The sequence below is a fragment of the Triturus cristatus genome, chromosome 8, assembly GCF_964204655.1.
Source record: "Triturus cristatus chromosome 8, aTriCri1.1, whole genome shotgun sequence".
NCBI classification, from domain to species: Eukaryota; Metazoa; Chordata; class Amphibia; order Caudata; family Salamandridae; genus Triturus; species Triturus cristatus.
Genome location: NC_140591.1, coordinates 419275669 through 419303158, shown reverse-complemented (window position 1 = coordinate 419303158; position 27490 = coordinate 419275669). Strand labels below are relative to the sequence as shown.

The following is a 27490-nucleotide window of genomic DNA, read 5'->3' as shown; positions in this document are numbered from 1 at the left end:
CGTTAGAAAAAAATATTCAGGTACTAACTTTACGATACTTTAGCGTGTCAGACTTTAGACATAATGCTATTGCTGCCACTATTGGGAACAATAACATTAATTCAGTATATACAATAACCTTCTCTATCATCATTTTAATCTCATTAATATATTGTTTATGAACTGCCTGGAAGTCATCTAGATAAATAAAGTCCAAATGGAGGGCACAGTCATTTGTAGATACCAAACTGATTTCTAGATAAAACCGATAAAAATATAATTTCACGCTGTTTAATTCTAGCGATATACCGACAAAGCATATTCAAGATGAAACTATAGATCTGGCACCATCGAGTGAAATACATTTAATAGATTTTCACAGACAATATACATTATATGCAGAAATATGTGCTTGTTTTGATCAATTCAAATGTGTATATAATGATTGAAATCAAAAGAGAAAATATGGGAGGAGGAGCCTAGCGCTTGACCAAGATGGCCGCGTGAGCCTTGAGCTCCCGCTACCCTCGCGCCCTCCTGTAATTATCCTGTCCTAAATCCTGATTTTCATGCACGGCATCCTGCAGATGAGTCACAGCTGGGGCGACTGACGTTATCCGGGCCAAGATCGCCCACCGGGAACCGAAGTTGTGCGTGGCGGAAGATTGCGGCCTACCCCCGACGGATGCCAGGGGCTTGCGGTGGCAGGTTGCCCGGCCACTAATTGAACAACAACGGCCTTGGGAGGAGTGAACTGACGGACGGACGCCGCTGCACTTTCACTTTCTCGCCCTTTGTTTGCTCAGGGTGGGGAGTGTTCCGTGCAGGCCCTCTATTGTCTGGAAGACCTCCACACGGTCCTGACTAGCTGCTGAAGTCCTAGTTGACCCTGTTTCCTCTAGCGGAGTGAGGGACGTCCTTTTGCGACTGACCGTCCTGCTCTTCGAGATGTCGACCAAATCAGAGGCGGACAGGTCGAAGTCTAAGACTACCAGGCGAGGCGGCTATACCCAATCCAACAATATGGATCGTTATGCTCAACAGAAGGGGTCGCCTGGTGGATCGGGACAGTCGCTGGAAGCGCAGAAGGCCGATTCATCCCCGGCCTCGGAGTTATCATTGCAGGACATCAAGGGGGCGATAGATGGGATGCAATCTTCGATTGGCCGGCAGTTCGAGACCCTGGCGCACAAGGTGGACATGATCTTGGTTGATGTCAACTTGATCCGCGCGGACCTGGGCAAAACCAACGAGCGGGTCAAGTCCCTGGACCTCCAGACTACTGGCCTCGCGGACGACGTCTCGGAGCTTCAGGCCGAGGTTCGCAAGTTACGAACCGCGAATGACCTCTCCGCCCGCCGGCTCGAAGACTTTGAAGGTCGGGCCCGGTGCAACAATGTGCGCATTATTGGGGTCCCGGAAACTTCAGAGGAGCTCTCCGTGGATTTACTTGTCGAGGACCTTGTGGTGAATCATCTTGCGCCTAAGGGCCTCGGCAAGTTTTTTGCGGTGGAGCGGGCTCACCGAGTGCCTGGCGGACGGCCTAAGGTGGGAGCTCCCCCGCGGCCGATTGTCGCCCGGATCTTCCATTTTCGAGATCGGGACGCTATCATGCAAGCATCGAGGGTGACAGGCCCGGTGCCTTTTCAGAATGCTTCCGTGAGCTTTTACCCTGACTTCACCCAGTTGGTGCAGAAACAGAGGCAAAGTTTCCTGGGGGTGAAGCGGCGGCTTAGTGATATGGACCTGAAGTATGCCATGCTTTTCCCCGCCAGGCTGCGTGTGGTATATGAGGATCGGACTTTCTTCTTCGAATCACCGGACATGGCAGGGGACTGGTTGGATGCACTCCCTCGGCGACAGCCCGGCCGGGACAGCGTGGATGGGGCGGAAGGCGACCGGGATGGACAGAAGTGATACCTCCGGTGTCGGCCTGTTTTGATTCAGCCCCGGACAATGACTTACACCTTATTGCAGTAATGGGAGGGCGGCGGGGGGAAGGTAGGGGCTCTTTCCTCCCTTGGGGTACTTTTTGTAGATTTGTTTTTGATAGGGCGACAGGCACACTGCAAGTTGGGGGGGCTTTGTAAGCTGACGCAGGGGTGCAGGGTGGGGGGGGACTCAGGATGTGGGGGTTGTTGTTTGGGGTTGTTGTTTTTTTTCCTGCAAGGCGTAGCACTGACTGTCAGAATTGTCCGACTGTGGTTCTCCGGGGGGGGGGGGGGGGTCTCTTTGTGTTCAGGGATGGGGGCTTAAACATAATTAGCTGGAATGTAAATGGCTTAGGGGATCGTATTAAACGGGGGATAGTCCTGCAATTTTTGAAACGGACCTCGCCAGATGTGGTCCTCCTGCAGGAGACCCACCTTATAGGTAATATGTGTAATGCACTTAACAGAAAGGGCTACAAATTCATTGCCCACTCGGGGTTTTCCTCGGGATCCAGGGGTGCGGGCATACTTGTCAGAGCTTCCCTACCATTTGAGGTTGACTCCACTATTGCTGATGATAGGGGCCGCTTTGTGGCCGTGGCGGGGAGGTGGGAGGGCAGAACGTTGGTATTGGTTTCTGTCTATGTCCCTCCTGCCCTGCAGGCCTCCACGTTTGCTGATCTGGGCAATGCCTTGTTGGGACTCCCCGAAGGGATGCTAGTGGTGGGAGGAGACTTCAATGCGGTTGGTTCTGGAATGCTCGATAGGTACCCGCCCAGAGACATCGGGGGTGCTCAGAAGTGGCTTCCCGACTTTATTGATACTTTTGGTCTGGTAGATTGTTGGAGGCTGCGGCACCCCACTCAGAGACAATATACTTTCCATTCCGGGGCCCACGGGAGTCTCTCTCGGATTGATTATTTGTTCACTCTGGCGGCACACGCCTCTTTGGTATCTGAGGCTAGGCACATGGCACGGGGCATATCTGATCATTCACCGGTGTGGGCCCGTCTGGACATTGGCCGGGTGGTGGGGGGCAGGGTGGCTCCCGTTAACCCCTGGTACTTTCGTGACCCCCAGCTGCGCAGCGCGTTGCTGAAGACAGTTGACCACTATTTTCGAGATAATCAGGGCTCAGTTGAATCCGCGGTGTCCTTGTGGGAAGCTTCTAAGACTGTACTGAGAGGGGAGGCTTTGTCCTTGGTAGTGGCCGCCAAGCGGCGGAGGGACGCCGAGGTGATACAAGTAGAGGACGAGATAGCGGCTTTAGAGGTGGCCTTGGAGGGGGATGTTGCGGCGTCCACACTGCATAATTTGAGCCTGAAGCAATTGGAATATAGGGATCTGGTGACAAACGCCGCCAAGACCCTCAACAGGGAGCAGCAGGGTCGATTGTATGACGTTGGTGATAAGGCCGGGAAATTGCTGGCATGGCTGGATAAAAAGGAGCGTGTTAATCGTGTGGTGCCGGAGTTGTTGACGGATGGGGGAGAGGTTGTCACTGATCCTGACGGTATAGTTCGATGTTTCTCGGACTATTTTCGTACGGTATACACCTCGGTCTCGGATAGGCCGACTGAGGACTCGTGTGATCTTCTGCGTGACATCGCTCTGCCCTGCCTTTCTGCCATTGATAGGGAGGACCTCGATGGTGATATCACTGTAGACGAAGTGGCGGGTGCTATCCGTGCGTTGCGCTCCGGTAAGGCTTCGGGCCCAAATGGTCTGTCGATAGAGCTGTACAAGCTTTGTCCGGATACGTGGGCTCCTCACCTGCGCGCCATGTTCGTGGAGGCGCGGGGGCATGGGTTTCTTCCGCTCGATCAACGGCTGGCGACGATTGTGGTAATACATAAAGACGGAAAGCCCCGGGATAAGTGTGGCTCCTATCGGCCGATCTCACTTCTCAACGCCGAGCCGAAAATCCTTGCCAAGATTCTCGCTAACCGCCTGGTCCGGGTGCTTGGCGACTTGATCCACCCGGATCAGTCGGGCTTTATCCCGCACCGTAACACTGCACTAAATCTTAGACGCCTCCATGGAGTGATTGCTAGGACGGGCACGATGCGAGAGCCGGCTATTGTGGCGTCCCTCGATGCCACGATGGCCTTTGACACGGTGGAGTGGGCATACCTGTGGGCTGTGCTAGCCAAGTTCGGCTTCGGGCCTGGATTTGTGGGATGGGTGAGGCTGCTCTATGAGGGGCCTCTTGCAAGCGTCGTGGTGAACGGGCGGGCGTCGGCACCGTTCGAGCTCAGGAGAGGCACCCGGCAGGGTTGTCCCCTGTCGCCGTTGCTGTTCGCCCTTGCTCTTGAGCCGTTGGCGGCGTGGATACGGTGGCACCCGGATATACGTGGGATTCGTTGGTCACCTGACCACGAAGACCGTATTTCACTCTACGCCGACGATATTCTGCTATACCTTGCCTCGCCCACGAAATCTCTGATAGTGGTTTGTGACGTCTTGACATCTTTCGGTAGAAACTCGGGCCTAGTCATCAATTGGGGGAAGTCATACTTGTATGTCCTGTGTGGGGATGTCCCGCCTGTCCCGCGCAACTGCTCGATCCAGATAGCCCAGCAGGGCTTTTTGTATTTGGGGATCTATATTTCCACCGACCCCATTTTACGATACGAGAAGAACTTGCTCCCTCCCTTGGCGCGTCTGCAGCGGGATGTGGCGGGCTGGCGGCGATTGCCGCTTTCCCTCCTTGGCCGTGCCGCGCTGTTCAAAATGATGTCCCTTCCCCGTTTCCTCTATGCTCTGCAGAATACCCTTGACTTGGTCCCGGCCAGCTATTTCCGTGAGGTCGAAAGCCACCAGCGTGCGCTCTTGTGGGACGGGCGTCCGCGTATAGCGATCGCTAAGTTGACGCTTCCGTGGTACGACGGTGGTATCGCGCTTCCAGACATTCGACGTTATTACTGGGCCACACAGTTGAGCGCGATTAACCATGGTGTATATGGTCCGGCGCTGAGCCCCGGCTTCGCCATGGACCGATGGTTGCTCTGTGGGGGTAATTACCACAGAGCGTTGTACTCGAAGTCGTCGGACTTCACCCTTACAGGGCCCACCAGAGTGGCTGTTCATGTATGGAAGGTGGCGACGGACTCGCTGGGCTGGAAGGGTAAGCTTACCTTTGCCACCCCTCTGTTTGACTCCGATATTCTAGGGAATCTTTGGCATACAAAAGGGTTCGAGAAATGGGACCTGATTGGCATATCCAGGGTTGGAGACCTTTTGGTTAAGGGTAGGATAAAGTCATTCGAGGAGTTGCAGAAGGAATACGAACTGGGGAGCACGGAGTTCTTCCGATATGCTCAAGTGCGCCACGCCTTGCGGTCAGTCCTTGTAGAAGGGGAGAAGGTGCCCGAGTCCTCTCCGTTGGAGGACCGGATCCTGGATGGCCATATGCCAGAGAGCACGATTTCGCTCATTTACAAGAAACTTATTAATGTTCGGGCGGATCTTCTTCTAGGCTTGCGCGATCAATGGACCAGGGATGGCCTTGAACTAGATGATGAGGATTGGCAGTATGCAGTTTCTTCTCCCAAAGAGGTCGCTATCCCCGCGCGCCTGCGGCTGGTGCAGCTTAAAATACTCCATAGGGTCTATGTGACGGGGCCCAGGTTGGTCCACATGGGTTTCTCTGAGGAGGGCTTATGTAAGAGAGGCTGTGGTATGGTGGGTACCTTCCTACATATTATTTGGGAATGCGGTGCGATTATTGAGTTTTGGAGGCGAGTCCACGAGGTGATGGGGGAGGTTACGGGAATTGCCATGCAGCCTGAGGCGCGGTGTTGTCTCCTGAATGTCTGGAGTCCTACTGACCACAACGCGGCACAGACTCAGTGGGTGACCCTAGGGAACATGGTAGCCAAGCGCGATATTGCTCGGCTGTGGGGCTCTAATAGGCCTCCTACCTTGACAGCGTGGATGGAAAACATGGACTGGAGCATGTTTAGGGAGAAGACAGCGTATTGTGCTCGAGGGCGCCCTCGGAAATGGCACTCTGTATGGGGGCCATGGAACCAGTACAGAGGGGACATATGCCTGCCCCCAGACCCGGACCCGCCTGAGGAGCAGCTTTCCCCTTAGCTTTCTTTCCGGCTTTGAAGTTCTTGCTGATATGTGTTTGTTTTCTTGAGTCTCTGCCTTTCCCTCCTTTCCCTTACTATAGACCTGTGTCTGTTGGACGGAATGGGGCTCGTCCCCCCTGATGGGAACCTCTTTTGGTGCTTACGGTACTTAACGCCTTGTTTGTGTTTTAGGGTTGGATTTATGTTTATTCAAAACAGAACCTTTGACTCTCCTGTCAGTAAAATGTGGACGCAAGCATGTGTTGAGTCTCTAAAGCTGCCGTACCTCCGGGTTGTCGGCTGAATAGCTGTGTCACTGATTTAAAATAAAGGTTTTTATAAAAAAAAAATAAAAAAAAAAAAAAAGAGAAAATATGGATACTTACATTTGATCTTGAAAAGGTTTTTAGATTATAATGTATCAATGAATTGTTTTTTGAGAAATTGTATTATTTGCACGGGTGTTAAATAATAATTTTTATAAAAATATGGTAATTCATTATTTTTATCATATTCTATTAGGGGTCAACTTTTTAATATGCTAGTCCTGAAGATGATCTTATCAACGAAAGTCTAAAGACCGAAACGTCGACTCGTACACTCTTTTCTCGTAAAATAATCAACTGCAATTGAAAAAGTGTATAAAATTATCACAGTGAAGGCATGAATAATTGAATGTTCCCTTCCAGTACAACTGTAATTGTTCTATTTCAAGTACCCTTTATGAATCTTGTTGATAAACTTTATTAGTTTTATACACACCCGTGTTTTCTCTTCTTCTTTGTTGCTTTGGATTAATTTTAATTCTCTAAGGGATATTTACTTTTTCGAGATGTATTTTATGTGATTGGTTCATAATCAGATAGAACTGTATTGTTTAAAATATAAATTGTCAAAGACAAGAAATTAGTGTGTAAGCAAATTACAAAACCGTACATCTAACTGAGATTTTGAATTGCATAATTAAGTACTTGAATAAATCCCTTGAAGGCACCTCTTACCTGTTTTCTACGGTAACATGGCTTTCCTCAGGATCAACAAGTTATAAAGATCTCAATATCTACTGTAAAGCTTATTGTTACGTCTCTATATACTGCACTGTTTGTGCCCTTAATAGCTACTGTGAATTTTAACTCATTCACACTTCATTCATCCTAGCATGCCTAAGAGCTAAATTTGAAAAAATAGCAATCTGCATCGACATTAAATTCTTTGCACACCATGTTGAACAGCATGAATTAGTTTACCTGTCAAGCAGAGATTGTATCAAAGATTGAAATATTTCATAGACCAGTGATATTTTAACTAGAATCAACAATCTTGTTGAAAGTAACACATATTCAAAGGCAAATAAGCCAAGCAATGTGCAGATGGTCACACCTGCTTAATTTCTTGTAAATTAAAATAACATGAAAAACTACATCATGATAGGGGGACTATTTAAAGGTCAGACTTTTCTCAGAAGACAGCCCTGTAAGAAATGAGGAAGACTATTTAGAGACCTGATAGGTGCTGGGCCATCCAGGTATTGGCAGACTGGAGAGTATCAGAGACTAAAAAAAGGAACCATAAACTGAATATGGCTCTTTACAACGAATGCGTTGTTCACGCATTCCATTACAGCGCAGTTGTTACAATGACCGCGTTGTTTCTACGCAAACCATTACATCGCAAGTTGCTTTAACGACTTGCTGTAGGGGGCGCGCTGGACTTAGGAATAGTATTATTTACTATTCCTACTCCAGTTTGTGCAACAGAAGGGAAGGTGTTGGATTGTAAATCCAACACCAGCGCTCCCCCTAAAGCAAGTTGTTGAAACAACTTGCGATGTAATGGTAAACGTGGTAACAATGCGGTTGTTGTAACGACTGCATTGTAAAGGAACCGCGTTGTGTAGACAGTGTTGTAAACGCTGTTTACCCCACAAAATGAAAGCTTCAAGGCCATGCAACAAGAATTTGGCAATCCTTAAGGTCAACAAAAACAAATGTAACTGCAATAGATATTGATCTGTTAAAATGCCATTTTGGTAGTACAGAATCAGGAAAAGAAGCTTTAATCCACTTTATTTCAATGAAAATAAAGGAGCATAAGAAAATGCCTAGTTATGTGAGTATTTTAAAATTGACTTACTGACGAAAGGAGCACAAGCTAATGAAAATACCTGGGATGAGGCAAGTTGTCAGGGGGAGCCAGATTAGCTTTCAAGATAATAGTGAATCTGTAACTCAGGACTGAGATGAGAATTCCGCCATCTTATTAAGAAATGGTAAGAGGTTTGTGTAGATGAATACCACCTAGAGAATACAGATGAAAAATCTAAAGCGTCAAAAGCGGTTTTCTCAGAAAGGCAAAGAAGAAACTACAGGGAAGAAAAAGGTTGCAATCCTCCTCTAGGCACAGAAGGAAAGTGAAGTTTATCCGAGCGCAAGAACCATAAAAAAGCACCTGAAATACTGTTGGCTACAAGGAAGTTGCTGAATGTAACTTGAAAAAGACTAACTGATGTTGAACTGCTGGGAAGCAAATGAGGTTTCAGCAAAGAGTGTGATACAACTCAAAAGGAAGGTATTAATTCATGAAAATGTGTTCTCAACATTAACAGGTCCCATTCTAGCTTTTCTGTTTACTAATACTAGGTACTTTTTCTTCTATCTCCTTCATAGAAAGTGTGAAGTTTTAAAGACATGCGTAGAAATGTTTGCATTAGGTCTGTCTACTGTCTAAGAGAACAGGTTTTTGTTGTTTATAATGCTGGTTATCTATAATATTTGTGGTAATCGAGATGATGCATTTGTTGCCATGATTATTTAGACTTTTTCTTGCCTTATGTTAGCAAGTGCTAAATTTGGTTTCATATTATAAAATCATCAATTAGATACAATAAAAACTCAGGCTCCTAAACACAGACAGAGAGAGACTTTGCACTAGGACTATCACACTAGAAACTGTGCCAGTTTGCAGCACCAACCAGCCATGGCGGGCAGTGGCACGCGGGACAGCGAGCAGAAGTGTTTTTCAATCTGTCGCTATTTATTTCCAAGCCCTGAACAGGCTGTGGTAGAGTTGCTATTCCATAACACAAACACAATTGTGCTGTGCTATCTATCTTGAGAAATTCAAATAAAGGCAAGCTATTTACTGCTTTATCTAGAGTTAGCGCAGCACTTAGAAATAGCCCAAGGTGCTAGGTTACTAAAAGCCCAATAACATTGTTAGAAATCCAACGGTTTCGGTATGGAAGGACAACATGGATTGGTGTATGTTTCGGGAGAAGTTAGTGTATGTGGCGAGAGGTAAGCCTGGGAAATGGGTGATGGTGTGGGGCCCCTGGAACTCCTATCGTGGCGGGATTTGTACCCCGCCACTGACGCCTGACTTGGCAGCGGCCCAGTCTCCCTAGTCTGCTTGTTACCTTGATTCTGTGTCGTCATGCCCACTTTGTTTCTGTCCCGTACCGCCCCCCCCCCCCCCCCCCCCCCCTATTCCTGTGGATCGGTGGGGTCCTCCCGAGGGGAGCACATAATGCTGCTTAGACTTCTGCTGCCTTGTGGGTTTGTTTGTAGTTTTTCATTAAAAAATGGAACCGCCATTTGGGGGGTCTGGACGGTGTGGCCACGAACGCTTCCTTCGATTTCTGGGACCTTTACCACTTGCCGCTTGTGTTTTATAACTGTGTTTTATGGTCCCACTGCTTGCTAGCAGCCGGCCTGAAGGTTGTAGGCCCATACTTGTATATCTATTGCATTCTGTAATAAAGGTTTCAAAAAAAAAAAAAAAACATTGTTAGAAATATTTCTACTGTTTTATCAGACCATAACATGCTTAGTTGCTTTGTTTTTCATTTTTGTGTGGTTTCCATTCATATTTTTAGCACTAGGTTATGATTCAAAGTAAACTTTGTAAACTACATCTCCTGTTTCTTAATGCTTTTTTTGATTGTGGTATTTATTTAAGAAAGATGGCTTGGAGTTCAACTGTGTCCAGAATTCATTTTGTGGCACTAATATGTGCGGTAAACACTTCCAGCTCAGTACTGATTGATCAGAGAGTTGCGTATGGCTAGGAGTCCAATATGATTTCTAATTCATATTGGTGCATTGACCAAGTACTTGTACCCCTGCAGCTCTGGTGGGCAGATGGGGGTAAATTGACGGAAACAGCCTGTCAGATAGGTAGACTGGGGAAAAGCTGGATGTACCAGTGTGGATATCAGAACCTGAAAAGTACTGTACTTCCTGTGTTTACAGATAGTGGAATCCATGTCACCCTCATCTATGCACCATATTACAAGAAATACTAGAAACATTTACCAGGAGGGTTGTCTCTACACAGTATTGCCGCTGTTCTCTGTGAATATATTGGATACATGGTGGTATAGATCTGCATTCCCCAGAAACTTGCTGCTGTGCAATCAGGTATGTTAAACCCTTGCTCTCATTAGAGAAACCAGTGACAATGAGGCATGAACCCTTTGTGTCTAGGCAACTAATTCCAATGAACCTAGAAATTTACTCCTGATATGCAAAGAGGAAACTAGGTTCAATTATGATCAAATTTTAAACATGTATAGTTTCAGTCAACAGGCAGATCAGAAGGAATTCAGAAAGGAGCTTGAAAGAGTAGTGTTGAAAGTAGAAGAATAAATATTTACAGTTACTAATGTTTATAGATGACAAATACATCTGCAGAAATTCTGACAAGGGGAGACTTTCTGCAGTCAGAAATTTGGATATGATGTGGAGAACCATCCATTGTCATAAGGGAAAGGCAGAAAGGTGGCCATTGGCAACGTTAGGAGCTCCCAAAAAGTCAGGTTTGTGGTGTTAAATATCCCCAATGCATTTTCCTACCCCAAAATACACACGTAAACATACCCTGAAAATGTTCAACTTTGAATAAGCCTTGGGTGAAATAATTCCCCGAATACCTCCCTATATTCAGAGGGTGTAAGGAAACGTATTTTTCTCTATATAGAAAAATGTTTCCAATGTAGGAAAAAAAGCAAGAACAAAGATATGCCAAATGCATTTTTCCCCTACAAGTACATATCAGAATTAGTGTTAAAGGAATCTGGTGCCTGTCTGGAAATCTACATTGTTTGTAGATTTCAAGATTTTTTCTGAATCCCTTCAAATAAGACACTTTCCCAAAATCATAGAGTTGAGCCCAATATTAATTCTTTAAAAAACATTGATCCAATAAATATATTGTACAGGCAAAATTTATTATAAATACATTAGAAAGACCCCCCCATCCTCCCAACTTTGAGTGATCTTGCGATTTGCAAATTTACCGGAAAATTGACAGTATTGTGCGATACTTGCAATTTGGTACAGACCAAGCTAATAAATAAAACCTCTGAAAAATGTTTCCTTTTTTTAACGTTGTGCCATTTTTAAATTGACGAATGGTTATTGACATATATAAATTCAATTGCTATTGGCAGTCTACACAATGCATGCCATAACGTTCCTATGCATGCCTCTGTGGAGAAGGCCTAACGGCAGTTTCGTTTTCACTCCTTGCAGGAGTAGGGTGTATCAAACAATGGCCATACTTCAGCAATGACTGGCCTTCCCATATTTTACTGCCCGCTTGCCTTTATAGCATGGCTCAGTTCTTTCTGCAGGTATGAGTGCGGCCTGATAAGCAAGGTGAGAACTCTCAACTCCTTCGCCCTGCTAGTTTTTGTCAGGAAGGCCCTTCTTATCTGTGTGATAAAATAAATCTGTCTATTTTTTCTAAGTGCCGGGCCCATTCTTTTGTTCAGAAGCCCGCGGCTGATGCTATCAAAGGGTTCAATAGTATCAGCCGTGGACTTCTGAACAAAAGAAAGGGTCCTGGCACTTATTCTTTTATAAATTAAGCACTGGCTGCCACAGTTTAAAATATGTATTGAGCACAGTGTAAGACAGGCTGCTTATAGAATAGGATAGGCAGCCTTAACATTTTCAAAAATATTAAGCATTTCAATTATTACAATGTACCCAGACCAGAGATGTGGAATTCCTATAGCCCGAAGCCCAGGACATAATGTTTGGGGTCAAGGGCAACAAGTTTTCATATGTATTTTGTCCTTGGGACAAGCTGGCCCAACCCCCTGCAGCAAAAACCCTTTGGCTGCCAGTTTGTAGTACCACATTATGAATCAGGAAAGGGCACTGTCTGCAGTTAAGGTAACATTTTTGTCCATATAGTATTTATGGTTCATTAATTGAAAGCCTTTTTTATTAGGATGAGCGATCTAAGTAAATATTATAAGCTCTGACTGCACTACTGACAGTGGTTCCAGTATAGAAATGTATACACACTTCTTCAAAGTTTAGCAATATGAGGCTATGTATAATGCTCCCAGAATGCTCTCTGATTGTATGCAAATATCTGCAGAAGCTTGGAAGCAAGATTGATGATTCTTTGCTTTCAAAATAAAATGTTCATAAAAAAATGAAAGCAGAAAAAAAAACATTTTGCGAAACTACTGTAAAATTTCAGGTATTTCTTTGCAGCATCATTTAGTAACATGTGTTGATTGATGCATGCTAGTATTTCCCAAAAATATTCATAATGGAAAATAAATGTAACCAGTTTCAATAAGATTATGGGAAACAAAAATAAACGAGCATTGGCAAAGCGAGTAAGTCTGAAATTGGTGGTCTGCGTTTTAGTTTTGTTGATTTGTGACTTATTTTGGCATGGTTTTTGAAAACCCTTATTGGTGTGTGAGCTGCCGGGCCCTCACCCTTATAACAAACATTGGCAAAAGCAAAAATAGTTTTTGGTCTCAAAAAGCACACACTGCCACAGTAGTTACTGGCACTGAACAAAACTACTTTTTGTACCGATATGCTCCTTGTGAAAGAGCAGAATGCTTTCACTCATAGTGAAGCTGTAAGACCTGGGGTCACCAAGCCCTAAGGGGGTAACGTGACTCGAGCGGCTGGGCACCCAAAGGCTTATGTGTAAAGCGACCATACAACACACACATCCTCTGAAGCAGGGAACTCACACAATAAGGGACGCCACACTGTAGGGTTTATGCAAACAGCTCAAGTTTATCTAAGCAGTTAGATGTAAATGCAGTTCATCAGATGTAAATGCAGTTCATTAGATGTAAATGCAGTTCATTAAAGGTAAATGCAGTTCATTAGAGTTAAATGGCATTCTCCACATAGGTTAGCATCTGTTTCACCAATATTGCATAACGGTGCTGTAGGCAGTACCTGATGACCTCAGCGCTATATTCACCAGCAATTCCCCCTGAGGCCCTAGGCCACACTCGTATACCTTAACATCTGTTGTAAGGACTGGGAATCGTAGCGCCACACCTGGGGACTAATAGGGACTCAGGGCAGACTTCGCAGGCTTACCGCCCCCCCTGGTACCCTTAGCGCCTCAGTGGGCGATGACCGCGCTACTCGCACCAGTCAGGCCTTGTACACCTTTGAACAGAGCTTAAGAACCCAGCGCTACTCGTGATAATTGCGCATTGAATCCTTGTGAGCAGAGCCTATAAACCTAGCGCTACTCGTAATACCTAAGCATTGAACACCTTGGAGCAGAGCCTGCGAACATAGCGCTACTCGTAATAATTGAGCATTGAACACTTCGGAGCAGAGCCTGCGAACATAGCGCTACTCGTAATAATTGAGCATTGAACACTTCGGAGCAGAGCCTACCAACACAGCGCCACTCGTAATAGGCAAGCATCCGGCACTTCTGTGCGGTTTGTGGAGCACGGCACTACTCGTAATAAGCAAGCCTGAAGTACTTCTGTGCAGTTCGTGGGGCACAACGCTACTCGACAGTCTTGGAGGAAAGGGGCAATCCCTCGGAGGGGTGTCAAAGTCTTGGATGAACGGGGGGAACTCCCACGGAGGGGAATCAGGGTCTCAGGGTGCGGTGCTGCTCCCGGTCTGTAGGGGGCGCACCGGGTACGTCCCAAGCCTCCCGGCTTACCTTGATCTTGACGTCTGGAGGCGTCCGACCCAGCTCCGGACTCCGCAGCCGATCCTTCCGTGACGGGGGCAGGCCACGGCCTCCCACACCTCCGCCAGCAGCTGCAACGGCAGCGACGGGGCCCCGGGCTTCTCCGCGGGCCTCGACGCGATGAGGGGGCACACTTCAGGCTTCCGGGCCGCGGCGGTGAGCGCGCTCTGGTCCCCGCACAAAAGGGGGGGTCAAATTAAGCGGGCGAGCTCCGCGCTCAACGGGGATTGATGCAGGGGATCCCAGGCCAGGTCAGGGAGCGCAGGGGTCTCAGCGCTAGTACCTGGTTGATCCCCAGCCGTTCCGCAATCAGCTTTGGCATAAAGTTTCAGTGTTCAGGTTTGACATGAATTCTCAGCATTCAGGTTCAGCATGCAGTCGTGACATGAGGTCTCAGCATTCAGTTTCAGCATGCCGTCAGGACATGAGGTTTCAGCATTCCGTTTCTGCATTCAGGGGTGACCTGAAGTCCTGATGGCGCAGATGTCTCTGGCGCCCTTGGGGGGTTCTGTTCCTGGGGGGTAGGGATTGAGTTGGAGACTAGGTCCTTCCTAGTCAGGCTGGGCAGAGGTTCCCTTGGTCCTCCTACTGCTGGGCAAGATCAGTGGGCTTTACAGGATCCCTCATTCACTTAAGAGGCAGCACCTAAATCCTGTCACTCTCAGAGGCATAAGTCCCTGGCTAGGCCCTACCGCCTAAAACTCCTGCGTGGATTCTCCAGCTCTGCTTTACCCCACTGGCCAACTAACTAGAAAAAGTTCCCTCCCTCACTTAAGTAGCCCTAGGTCAGGTGACCTCTAGCCAAGGCGGCAAAAGTAAAAACCACACCTCCCTTCTAGAAGGTTCCAGCACATTCCAGGAGCTTCCCCATTCTACCTATGGGACAAAAAGGCGGGCTGGTGTCGCAACATTGTTGTGGGGTTCCAGCCAGCTCCTGGCAGCTAGGGTGCTACTAATGAAGACCACTCTGCAGTAGCAGGGGCCTGTGGCAGCCATCTTGGGAGAAGGGAGCACCTGCATCTTAACACTGGTTATTTGATCTAACAGGCATTAAAAAACGAAAAAATTCAGGGAAAAAGGGCCAAGTCCGACAGAAGCCAACTGATACAGAGAGAGAAACAGAATTTTAATAAACGCAAAAGGTCATGGTCAACGCCAGACCAAATTAGGGGCCCAATTATTAAAGAAAGTCTTAAAAGTGCGCCCCGTGGTATATGTCCTTGCATTAAGTGCACCTATACGGCTTTCGTGAATTCTCAAGAATTTACAAAAGTAGGACAAGAAATAGTACGCCTAGAAAATATTTGTGAACTGCATTTTAGCATGAACAAATATGCATGTGTAGATTTGCTCATGCGAAAATCTTAGTGTTTGCATGTTCGCTTTCCCTCCAACCACTTTTTTCCCAACTCTGGAAGAAAGTTTACGTCTGTCATTGTCAGGAGGATATTTCCAACATTTCTCAGTATGGGAAAATATTACAGAAGAGTTGTTTGAAAACCCTTAAAACATGCAAGTTAGTAGGTTTGCAAAGACTCAAAAGGGCATTCTAACCCTGGAACTAATGCTTACCACTACCTTCAGCCCCAGTATGTAGATCTGCGGAAACATGGCAACACAAGGGGATTGCAAGTATTCGAACACTACTATGGTATGAGCCCTAGCATAATCAGAGAGGCTATACTAGAGCTCTTATATAATGAAATTGCTGCCATAATTTGTTGCCCCACTACATGGCACCGAAGGGACAAGTGGATTTTGTTACAGGACAAGTTGATTTATGAAGCAACCTGCCCGATGGATAAGTAGATATTTTATTAAATTCCACACCCCTGCCAGACGTTATGGTGATCTGTATCAGAGAAGTGTGACAAGAGAGCAAGGGGAGGATTATGGCAGAGTGAGCGGAGGACAGAATGGGGAAATGATCGTAGTGAGGTGATGGCAGAGAAGTGGGAGGATCATAGCACATGAATGCTGGGAGGTAAGGGTCATGATAGAGGAGTGGGGTGGCAACATAATAGTAATAGCAAGAGAAGGTGATGACGTGAGGGTGGTAGCAGAGGAAGAGAATATAAGAGAAGGGTGACTGATGGTTAGTGGCAGGAAAAAGTAAGGTTTTGGGGTTTTAAACTATGATAAACCAGGAAATATTAGTGAAATAAAGAATTTCAAAATTTGTCGCAACAAAATGCAACTTAGTGCCGCAAAATATCCATTTTGGTGCCACAAAATCCTGGGGTGTTCTGCCTAGAACAGGAGACAGTGTGGTAATTAACAATATAAACAAAAATATTCAGATGAAACGTAATATGAATGTACATTCACTACATCTTGCTTGTTATACCTCACCTGAAACTGAAGCAGAAGTTTTTTGCTTTTTTCCATTTCTGAGGTTTGAGACTGTTGTTGTTGTACTACTTGTTTTACAACATCAGACAATGAAGGCAGTCTTTTGTCCGCCATTTCTGAGCAAAGAAAGCATCAAAGTATTATCGGAAGCGAATATAAATAAGTATAGCAATAGTAAATGTTGTTTTCTATAAATCATAAGATAGTGTAAATTTCTAATTGGATCTCTTTCACCGAAGACTAACATTTTACATCATCACAAAAAATATATAGAGAATAGTCTCGCCTTGTTCATTTGCTCCATTAAGAGTACATTGTGGAAGCTTTAAAAATTAGCTTAGTAACAAATGAATTATTTGAATTATTCCTCTAATTCATGTTTTAGTCAATAAATGTCTGCACTATAAAGCTCGACTGTATACTTACTTGGTATTTCACAAAATTTGAATCACGTAGCAAACACAAACGTCGATGAATTTAAAGCACAGCAGAGATTTACACTGGAGAACCTCATGCACACCCTCTACAAGTGGAAAACTCTAATGGTACTATCAAATAGGTGATGGGAAGTGAGGTTTTAGAGTAAAAAGTGCCTCATGGGAAAGGAGCCCAAGCTTTACGACTTGAAGATGGGAATATAAACCGAAAGAGAATTTCACGAAACATCAGGGTGGTATTTTCTCTCACTGGGTGTATACACCTGTAGGTGTGGGAACGCTGGCGGCCATCTTGTAGTGGAATTTCACTACCTGACGAGTAATTTGTTGGTACCTTCTATTACTGAAACAAAGTGTAACTTTTTAACTTCAGCTCGATTGTTTCAAAGCCATATGATGTATTCGCACATACTTGTAATCCCAGTTGGAACCTCATTTTCCCGAAGGTTTCCTCTAGCTAAACTTTAGATTTACTGAATCCAGTGGGCCCGATTCACAGAACTAACTTAAGACAAAATCCTAAACTTACTACTTTTGGTATTCACAGAAGTTAGGATTTTGTGTTAAGTTTGTCTTAAGTCTGTCTTAAGTCTGTCTTAAGTCTGTCTTAAGTTTGTCTTAAGTGTGTCTTAAGTCTGTCTTAAGTTTGTCTTAAGTTTGTCTTAAGTCTGTCTTAAGTCTGTCTTAAGTTTGTCTTAACCCCTTGCATGCCCGCCCCTTTCCCCGCCCAGTGCCGCGCCTTGCATTAGCGGGCGGAGTTCATGACGAGCTGGACTCGTCATGGGCACAGCGCCACCGCAGCCCATGACGAGTCCAGCTCGTCATGGGCACTGAAGGGGTTAAGGCAAACTTAAGACAAAATCCTAACTTCTGTGAATACCAAAAGTAGTAAGATTAGGATTTTGTCTTAAGTTAGTTCTGTGAATCGGCCCCAGTGTATTTAAGTATTGAGTATGCATCACAACATTATTTGTGGGGCCCAAGCAGGGTTGTGACCTGGCAGTTTTTTGTCAGCTTGACCAGTATTGTTGGGTTTTGGCCAGTACAAAAGTAGGAAAATCACTTAGTAAGTATTTTTCCCTTATCAGTACTTTCTTTAAAGACTAAATACAAGAAGAAACCACTTTAACATGTGTTCTAGAGAGCTGCCTTAATTATACCTCACAGATACTTAAAGAAATCAAGAACAGAAAGATAATGCTGAAAATGAATACAGACTATTTTCTATAAGGTTTCATTTAAGTATCATGCATGGAACTTGGCAGCACCCTTGCCAACTACCGCGCATGAGGGGTTAGATTAACGCATTTTAGAACTTGTGTCCGAATCACTGCACTAAAATGCATTAGTCACACATTTATGGCTCCACAACACTACCCCGTGAAGTGCCTTATACATTTGTCAAAGGCTACAATTGGTTCTGTCGGGAAATAACAATTGCTTAGAATTACAAGAAATTAATCAAAAAAACAAATTTAAAAAACATACATTTTGGTTTATAATCACGCTGTATTTAGTGATAAGGTTGTAACACAAAAGACAGACAATTATGCACTGTTTCAAACATATTTACTTGGAGCATTATTTAAAATTTTACAAAAAGGCTGTCAACAATTCAATTGAAGATAAGAGTGACATTAAATAGAGTGAAGAACGACGGTGCTCTGTTACATGGGTGTCATATATACATGGGTGAAACAATTGTATGTGCAAAACGTCGACGTTGTGTTTGGTCCAGTTTTTTCTGGTCATCTGGTTCTTAATTAGCAAGCAATTCTACCAGAGACACTGATTTCCCTTTCATACTGACCATGTAAGCTTCCTTTTCCCTTGTATAAATTGTACATAAAATTGTTTCACACATGTATATATGACACTCACTTCACTCATGACACAGAACACCGTCTATTTAATGTCACTCTTATCTTCAATTGAATTGTTGACAGCCTTTTCGTAAAACGCAAAATAATGCTCCAAGTAAATACGTTTGACGCAGTGCATATTTGTCTGTCTTTTGTGTTCCAACTTAATCACTAAATGCATCGTGATTATAAACCAAAATGTATGGGTTTTTTAAAAATAAATTTCTTGTAATTCGAAGCAATTGTTATTTCCCGACAGAACCAATTGTAGCCTTTAAATAGATACCCAAGTTCTGAGGGACACAGGGTTACCCCATTGTGACTATACATTATACATTACATTAGAAGTCATCCCAGAGTCATTGGTACATCAACCAACTACTGTAGAAGTCATTTTCACGTCATCAGACATCATCAAGCTCTTGAAGTCATCAGTAAAGTTTAGAGACTTCAGCCTGATGATTCGAGGATGACTTCAAAATGAGTATCTGATGACTTCACAAGGTGTGACTATACCGGATGACTTCAGGAGGATTTAAAAAGGAGTTTCTGATGGCTTCACAAAGTGCAGGGCCAGAGTGGCCCTAGCGGGCACCGGGAAGTTCCCCGGTGGGCCGCCAGGGTGGGGTCCGGTTTTAGGCCCCCAAGGGGCCATTTTTGTTACCAGGGGCCGGCAATATCGGCCCCGGTAACAAAAATGGCTAAGACAGGCACTAGGAAACAGCTCGGCCGCACCCCTTCCTCCCCCCCAGGGGGACCGGACGAGCAGTGTGCCAGGGCCGGTTTCGGTTCCCAGTCCGGCCCTGACAAAGTGTGACTATTTCCGATGACTTCAGGAGGAAAAGAATGAGTATATGATTACTTCATATGGTCCGTTGTTCTGGATGATTTGAGGATGATTTGAAAATAAACATCCAAAGCTGCACAAGCATCATTTATTTTAACATGATGAAATTGCTCCTGATGTTCTGAGAATGATTTGCAGATTACCCCAGAAATATAAACACTAGGTGGGGTCAAATGGTAAAATCTCAGTTCGCAGCATGAGAAGTAGAAGTTATAGAATTTATTTTTTTGGAAAAGCTGATGGACATGGGGCATCTTTATAGAAATGGCCAATAGGAGCTTGCGTATATGTACATTTAATATATGTGGGCTAAATAATGGTTTAAAGAGGAAACGAGTTGCTGCTGAGTTGTGGCTGATTAACCCTGACATTCTCTGTCTGCAAGAGACGCATGTCCCGTGGGATAATCGTAGGATATTATTAGAGTTGGGGTATAATTTACTATCAACCTCTAAGCAATCTACTATGAATAGGGGGGTGGCGATCATGGCACGCCATGTTATAGTCAGTACGGGTAAAGAGAGGGTGGACAATTTTGGGAGGTGGGCTATTACTGAATGTATTGTGGGGGGAGTTAAAATTGTCATTTGTGTAGTATATGGATCTAACTTGGATGAGGCTGAGCCCTTGGAGTTTTTAAATGTTGAGCTGTCTCTTTGGGGGACTCCGCTGATACTAGCTGGGGACTTTAATATACATGGGGATGTACAGACATGGGAACCTTATTTTATTAATTATAGAGGGCGTAAGCCCAAAGTATTCAGGGCCTTGCAACAATTGATACAAAATCATGGACTAGCCGATGGCTGGGGGATTGGGGAACATGATGAAGGGGATCTTGGGTATACTTTTTACTCATCCCCGCATAACAAGTGTGTTCGGTTAGATTATATATATTTACCCCGATTGTTGGCTGCTGATTCAAAAATACAGGTATGGCCTCGGATTTCGTCAGATCATGGACCCGTGGTTATGGATCTTGTTAGTCTTGCCCTCTTAAGGGAACAGCGATCTTTTACATTTAATAAAAAATTGTTAAGTGATGAGGAATATATTCAACATATTCAAACGTGGGCCATGGGATTTATAGAAAATAATAAAGGGTCGGCACCCCAGTCAATGATTTGGGATTCTTTAAAAGCTGGCATAAGGGGCGAAACATTTAGTTATGGATGGGCAAAGCAGAAGAAACGGAAAGAACACATGTTGGGTCTATGTGAGGAGTTAAAGAAGGTCGAATACGAATTTATTCAAGGGGTTAGAGTAAAATCGGATACTAAAGAGATCCTAGCAAAGATGGGTCGATGCAGGGCTAGAATTAACGAGATATGGAGTCAAGATATTGCTGTTCAGTATAAAACCTATAAAACTGAGATATATGAATATGGTGAGACCGCAGGGAGACGTCTAGCGCAAAGGTTGCGGGGAAGACAAACCTCACAGCGAATAGATGCATTGGAAGATGGGAAAGGGGGAGTAGTAGAGACTATTGAAGGTATATTGGAGGTACTCTATCTATATTACAAAGAATTATATACTCAGGACTTGGTCACGCAGGGTACTATAGAGGAATATCTATCTAACCTAGACTTGATCGAGATAGGGTTAGCTGATCGAGAGGAACTAGAAGCTCCTATGTCAATGTTAGAAATACAAATAGCGATAGCAGGGCTAGCGTCAGGGAAAGCGGCAGGGCCGGATAAACTTCCTTTGGAAGTATATCGGATCATTTTTCCTATGATTAAGGATGATATGTTAGCTACGTTTTTAGAAGCCCAACGTGGTAATCCCCACCATCATGGGACGATGCTAATATAGTGATATTTAAAAAACAAGACAAGCCTCCTAGAAATCCGGGGTCATATAGGCCGATATCATTAATTAATGCTGACAACAAGGTGTACTCGAAAATTCTTGCGACACGACTAGCTAAAATTATACCATTGTTGGTTTCTCGATGTCAGCATGGCTTTTTGCCCGGTAGGAGCACGGTAAATCATATACACAGGGTAATTTCATTGATAGATTATGCTACAACACGTCAAGAGCATATGGGGTTAATCTTTCTTGATGCTGAAAAAGCATTTGATCGAGTGTCCTGGGCTTTTCTGTGGGCCACAATGCAAAAGATGGGGTTTGGCCCGCAATTTTTGTTAGCTTTGCAGACTATGTATAAACGTCCACGGGCTAGAATTTGTACGATGGGGAAGAAGTCTTCTTGTGTATATATAACTAGGGGGACCAGGCAGGGATGCCCTTGCTCACCTTTACTTTTCGCTATCTACATTAATCCACTGGTGCAAATATTGGAAACCAATAATGGCATAAAGTCAATGACAGTGGGGGAACAACAGACACGTGTCCTTGCTTATGCCGATGATATAGTGGTAGTAACATCTGATCCGGAGCAGGCAATTAGGGAGATTGAGGTTCAGACTCAGCAATATAGGGAAGTTGCTGGGTATAAGCTAAATATTTCTAAAACCCAGATCGTATGTACTGAGGGACTCTGTCCTGGTGATGCTCGAGTTACATCGGAAGCAAGATATCTGGGTATAAAGATTAGAATGTCACCTCAAGAGATAGTTGAAGTAAATTGGGCAGGTATACTCCATGCTACAAAACACAATTGGAAAAGATAGAGTGCCTCCACTTATCAATGGTGGGACGTCGTAATGTTTTAAAAATGTGTATACTCCCCCGGGTAATGTATTACTTCAGGACGGTAATGTTGGAGTTGACATGCGTACAATTAATGCAGCTACAGTCTATTGTAGATAGGTTTATATGGGGATGGAAAAAAAGTCGACGAGCCTCAAAATATATGACACTCCCACTGATACGTGGTGGATGGGGCGTGCCGAATTTTACGCTCTATTATTTAGTTTGTTTTTTGCAGAATATGCAATACCTGGTGATTGGGGCCGAAGCAAGGCCCTTTGAAACACCAGATGTATGCCAGATGTTGTTGGGAATTCAGGCGAGGGAGGCCTTGCTTAAGTTTTACGAACCAAGCTATTTTAAAATAAATCGGTTCAAAATTGTATTAGCTGCCAATAAAGCCTGGACGAGGATACGAAAAACTACTTCTATAAATCGGATAGGTTACTACACACCATTTAACTCTATGGAAATTTTCCCTCCGGTGTTTTGGGATACAAAAATGGCTATATGGCAGGGTAAGAGGATACGACGTTTAGGCGATTTTTTTAGGGATGGGTCAATCATTCCCTTCTCCGAGTTGGTGGAACGGTATAAAATACCTAAACATGACTTCTTCAAATACTTGCAAATCCGAGATTTTATTAATAAACACTGTAAATGTACACGTGTGGTAACAAATGACTTATTAGAGGCATTATCAAAAAAAGCCAAAATTGGGACTTTGTATGATATATTATTGGCAACTCAGCGAGATGATATAGAGGTGCAAGATGCGAAATGGAGGGATAGATTAGGTAATGCTGGTCTATATGTGCAATCCTCAATTGCGATGGCAAGTAAAGTTATATTAACGGCAAATTCACGCACCCAACATTATAAAACTTTGTTTAATTTATATTGTACACCTGTTAAGATGATGAAGTGGGGTGGGATTCATGATGGGAAATGCTTCAGATGTCAGGCGGATAAAGCTGATATTGTACATGTATTTTTGGATTGTATAGCCTTAAAACAATATATATTTGATATTTCAGCATTTCTATCACAAACTACTGGGGTAGAAGTTAATATATCTAGAGAGGTTATGTTATTGGGTTTGGGTGAAGATATTGAACCTAGCCATATATGCTATCCCTTTCGTTATTTTATATTTATAGCGATGGCCGTTGCTCGATTATGTGTTGCATCTATGTGGCTGCAAGTAGAAGTCCCATCATATGAAATGTGGCGCTCTAAGTTTCATAATGTGTTTAATTTAGAATATAGCCTCTATCGTATAAGATCTTTGAGGAAAAAACAACTAGGGCTTAAAATTTGGCAGCCAATGTTACAATATATGGAGTTGTAGATGTTTTACGCAAGTATGTTTGTGTCATCAGGACTTAATGAGATTTATATTTGGTTTTATTATATGTGATGCCCCAATAGCTTGGGTGATTTAAATGATTGATTTATGTATGATGTATTGCTGCGAACTGAATAATAAAGATATAAAAAAAAAATATATATATATATAAACACTATTTTGGTTTCATTTTCAACCGGAAAAGTCCAACCTGCTGTGTGATTACAGAATTATTTGCTGATTACTACTCAGTGAACACTATTTAGGCATTAAATGAGTTTACTTTGAATGCAAATTAGCATACAGTGTGCTTCATAAGACTTAGGGGCATATGCATCAACATTAGCATTTGCGATTCCTTATTAGCGAAAAATAAGGAATCGCTAATAAGGAATAGCAAAAGGCTATGCATGTAGGAATCGCTATTCAAATAGCGATTCCTTAACATTCCTTATTACCGAATCGGTAATACCGAATCGGTAATAAGGAATACCTACCCATTCATTCCTATGGGCTTGGAGGCCCATAGGAATGAATGTAAAGCCATTCTGTATTAGCGATTCGGTATTACCGAATCGCTAATAGCTGGAGCACTTTCAAGGGTGCCAGGGTGTCAAAAGGACACCCTGTTGCACCCCTGAAAATGATATGTGCACATATGTTGCACACACACATGCTCTAAGGGCATGTGTGTGCGCAACATGACACTTTGAAAAATGCACAAAAGTGCATTTTTCAAAGTTTTTGCAAATTACCATGCAGTTCATCTTCATGGTAATTTGCTCCCCTTATTAGCGAAATCGCTAATTTTTTAACTTTGATGCATTGCATTTAAGGAATCTCACTTTGGGATTCCTTAAATGCAAGAGCTATTTAAGGAATCGGTATTTAAGGAATCCCTATTTAAAGAATCGCTATTTAAGGATTCCTTAAATACCGATTTCTGCTTTTGGGTTGATGCATTGGGATTGGGTATTTTCTACTTAATACCGGGAGCTAATAAGGAATCGGTATTTTACCGACTGGATTTTGGCTTGATGCATAAGGGTGTATGTTAAAAAAGTCGCAGGTAAATATGTTTTTATTTTACATCAATTTTATTTATAAAAATCAGTATTAACAAGTATATTGAGATAAAATGTTCAAAACATGCTAATATTGATTGCGCTTGATCAATTGTAGGTAGGGCCAATGGAAATAGGCAGCAATGGATTATGAAATAATTGGGCAGTATTCTCTAAACCATGCAGCTGGGTAAAACAAATTATGAATTCAAAGAATGCAAATTATATAGCATGTTCTGTGAATTTGTGAAATTTAGCCACTTGGCATTTTAAAAAAGGGTTGCAGACCTGAGCAACTTGAAACTTTACATACTTTTTTTTTAACTGTACAAAGTGTGATACTGGATAGTAATTTTAAAAATTTGCAGCTTCATCGGAACTCTGCGTCAGTGAGAAACCATTCCTACTCTGGCAACTTTCGGTGGGTGGACTGTTGCCACTTGGCTGTGGTCTCCATCGGAGACCCTACCTGAAACATGTTTCCTAATCAGGTTCTGAGTTGAACATTATGCACCATCTACTGCTATCGAGCTATGTTACTTGGTCTTACACCCCCGATAGACAATACTTCCAGAACTTCAGTGTCACCCTAGTCCCCACCTTTTCACTGTCAAATGTTCTACCTTGGAAAACCAAAGGCTGGAACACCCTGAGGCTGGAAAAAAAAGTTTAATGTACAAATTTCAGGTCAAGTGGCCAAAACTTTGTCTTGTTCAAACCATAAAGGGGGACGTTTCTCGACTTTGTGGGTGAAGGGTGAATCTTCACCTGCCTCTATGTTCACCACATGGAGGTATGGATCCAAAGTGCATTCCAGTGCTTTAAATAACTGTACACCTACTCACCCGACAATTACCAAGTACTTTACTAATGAAAAGGCGGATCGATTGACTTCACCACTGCTCGCAATTAATACTGCATTTTCTACCTTTTACATGAAAATAGTCTAAATCATGTATATGCACATGTGTATATATGTAGGGGAGAGCAAAATCTGAGTAATTTTTTTACGACTTAATACACAAAATTAAGGCAGAATTGGACAAAATAGCGTTAATTACGGGAAATGCAAATCCATCATTTTGTACTATGTTGTAGTGTGAAATGTGTCTATTGTTGGTGCAAGGACATCAGGGAGAGGAGTTAGCATTATGATTAGGACGTCCACCTCCAATCTGGGCAACTGAGTTTGAGCCTCGGCAAGAATGCGCAACATCCAATGATTCTGGGCAAATCACTTAATCTTCATGTGACTAACAAAAATGAATGTGTCCTCTTGTAACGCAACTGGTGCTTGTGTAAAGCGCTCCAATACCATCGGGTCTAGCTCGCACTATAAAAAACTCAGTTAAAAAAAAGGATGCATTTACAGAAATGCACCGTGAACAACAGCTGCTCGCGTTCTGTTGTTCACAAGCATTTGCGGTAAGTTTTTACCACGCATTGCACGTTCAATGGCGCATAATTTCATGTAGCAGGCGCAAAATCCCAAAAATTATGGGAATTATGGTAACGTAATTTTAACTTTGCCCATGCCTAGTATATATAAATGCGATATTTGTATTTGCAAACCTGGGGGAAAGGATGAAAGGCAAAAATACAGTAAAATTGTATTGGGGGAAAAGCTGACTTCTGGCAGTAAAGGTGGATTGTTATCATCATGATGTAGTGTTCTTTAAAGAGGTGAGTTTTCAGCTCTCTCAAATTGAAGCATTGTTAGAGTTGTTTTTTGTGGCTCTAGGGATGTCATTCTAGATACTCGGTGGGTAAATGTAGCAGCCCTGTGGCATATTTTTTTTTTACACTACTTGATGTCTAGTCTCATGGTGTCTTGACTGCAGGAGTGCAGAGAATAATTGGATGTGGTGAGCATGACGGCTGGAAAGGGGACGATTGCTTTGTAGATTAATAAGTTGACTTTGAAAATGGTATGGTACATGCTGTCAAGGGGAACCAATGGAGTTGTCGGGGAAGGAGGTGATGTGATCATATTTCTTGAAGCCCAGATGAGGCATGCTGAAGCATATAGGATACCTGGTGGGGTAGGTTGTTTGGGCAGTGTGGACACTAGAAGGGCTTTACAACCATCTGCATGTGAGAATACAAGGACTGGGACAGCAGTTCTGAAGTCATTTTCTCGTAAGAATGTTTTTGTTTACTTCAGTACACAGAGATGGTATCCAACTGTCTTCCTTCAGGGTGAGGTCAGCATCTATAGTGAATATGAATGAATTGGGTGGATGGTGGGGTTCAAATATGCCTGTGTTCATGTCACTGTGCCAAGTTTGCACTACTTGTTGCTTGTTTTTTTTTTTTACAATTAGTGTGAATTGTGTCTTGGTGGGGTTGAGCTTCAGGTATATATTGGACATCCAGATCTGGATGAGATGAAGGCAGTGTTCTAGGTGGTATATTTTCTTTGGGAACTGGATGCATAATGTATTCCTGACATACAGAGATACAACTTAAATGTATTTTAAAGTTATTGTAATGACAGTATATGCTATACTCAGGGCGACTGGAATTATGCAATTTTGTGCAGCAGTATTTTCCACATTTTTAAGGATTTGCTGCAGTTCCCACATAATCCATCATCTGCTACATAATCTGCAGATTTTAACATGAAAAACAGTTTCTTGGTTAGATTAAACGTTACTAAAAATGCGATAACACATGTTGCTGTGCAGTAGAAGGCCCTTCACAAAGGTTGACTGGTCACCTTTCTGTTGCTTGTTGCTGTATTTCAGTTGTCAGACTAGTAGTATTGAGTTTAAATGTTCACCTAGACAGTATTAACATGTGTAAAACTGACCAAGTAATGAGGTAATACTATATCAAAATGCGCAACATTACGCTGCATAATTTGCCTTCTATTGCCTCATAATTTGGTAAAGCCTGCCACATAATTTGATCCATACCTGCTGCATAATTCCAGTGATCC

At 43.5% G+C, this 27490-nt stretch overlaps 1 protein-coding gene across 1 annotated transcript in view; it reads right to left on the bottom strand.

The window, feature by feature from the left end:
- The window catches only part of CCDC122 (coiled-coil domain containing 122), a 136718-nt gene extending 120274 nt beyond the window's left edge, over positions 1-16444 (bottom strand). Inside the window, exon 1 of the mRNA XM_085623737.1 lies at positions 16331-16444. Coding sequence (XP_085479863.1) covers positions 16331-16444 — 114 coding nt within the window. The remainder of the gene's footprint in view (positions 1-16330) is intronic.
- Positions 16445-27490: the final 11046 nt, after the last annotated feature.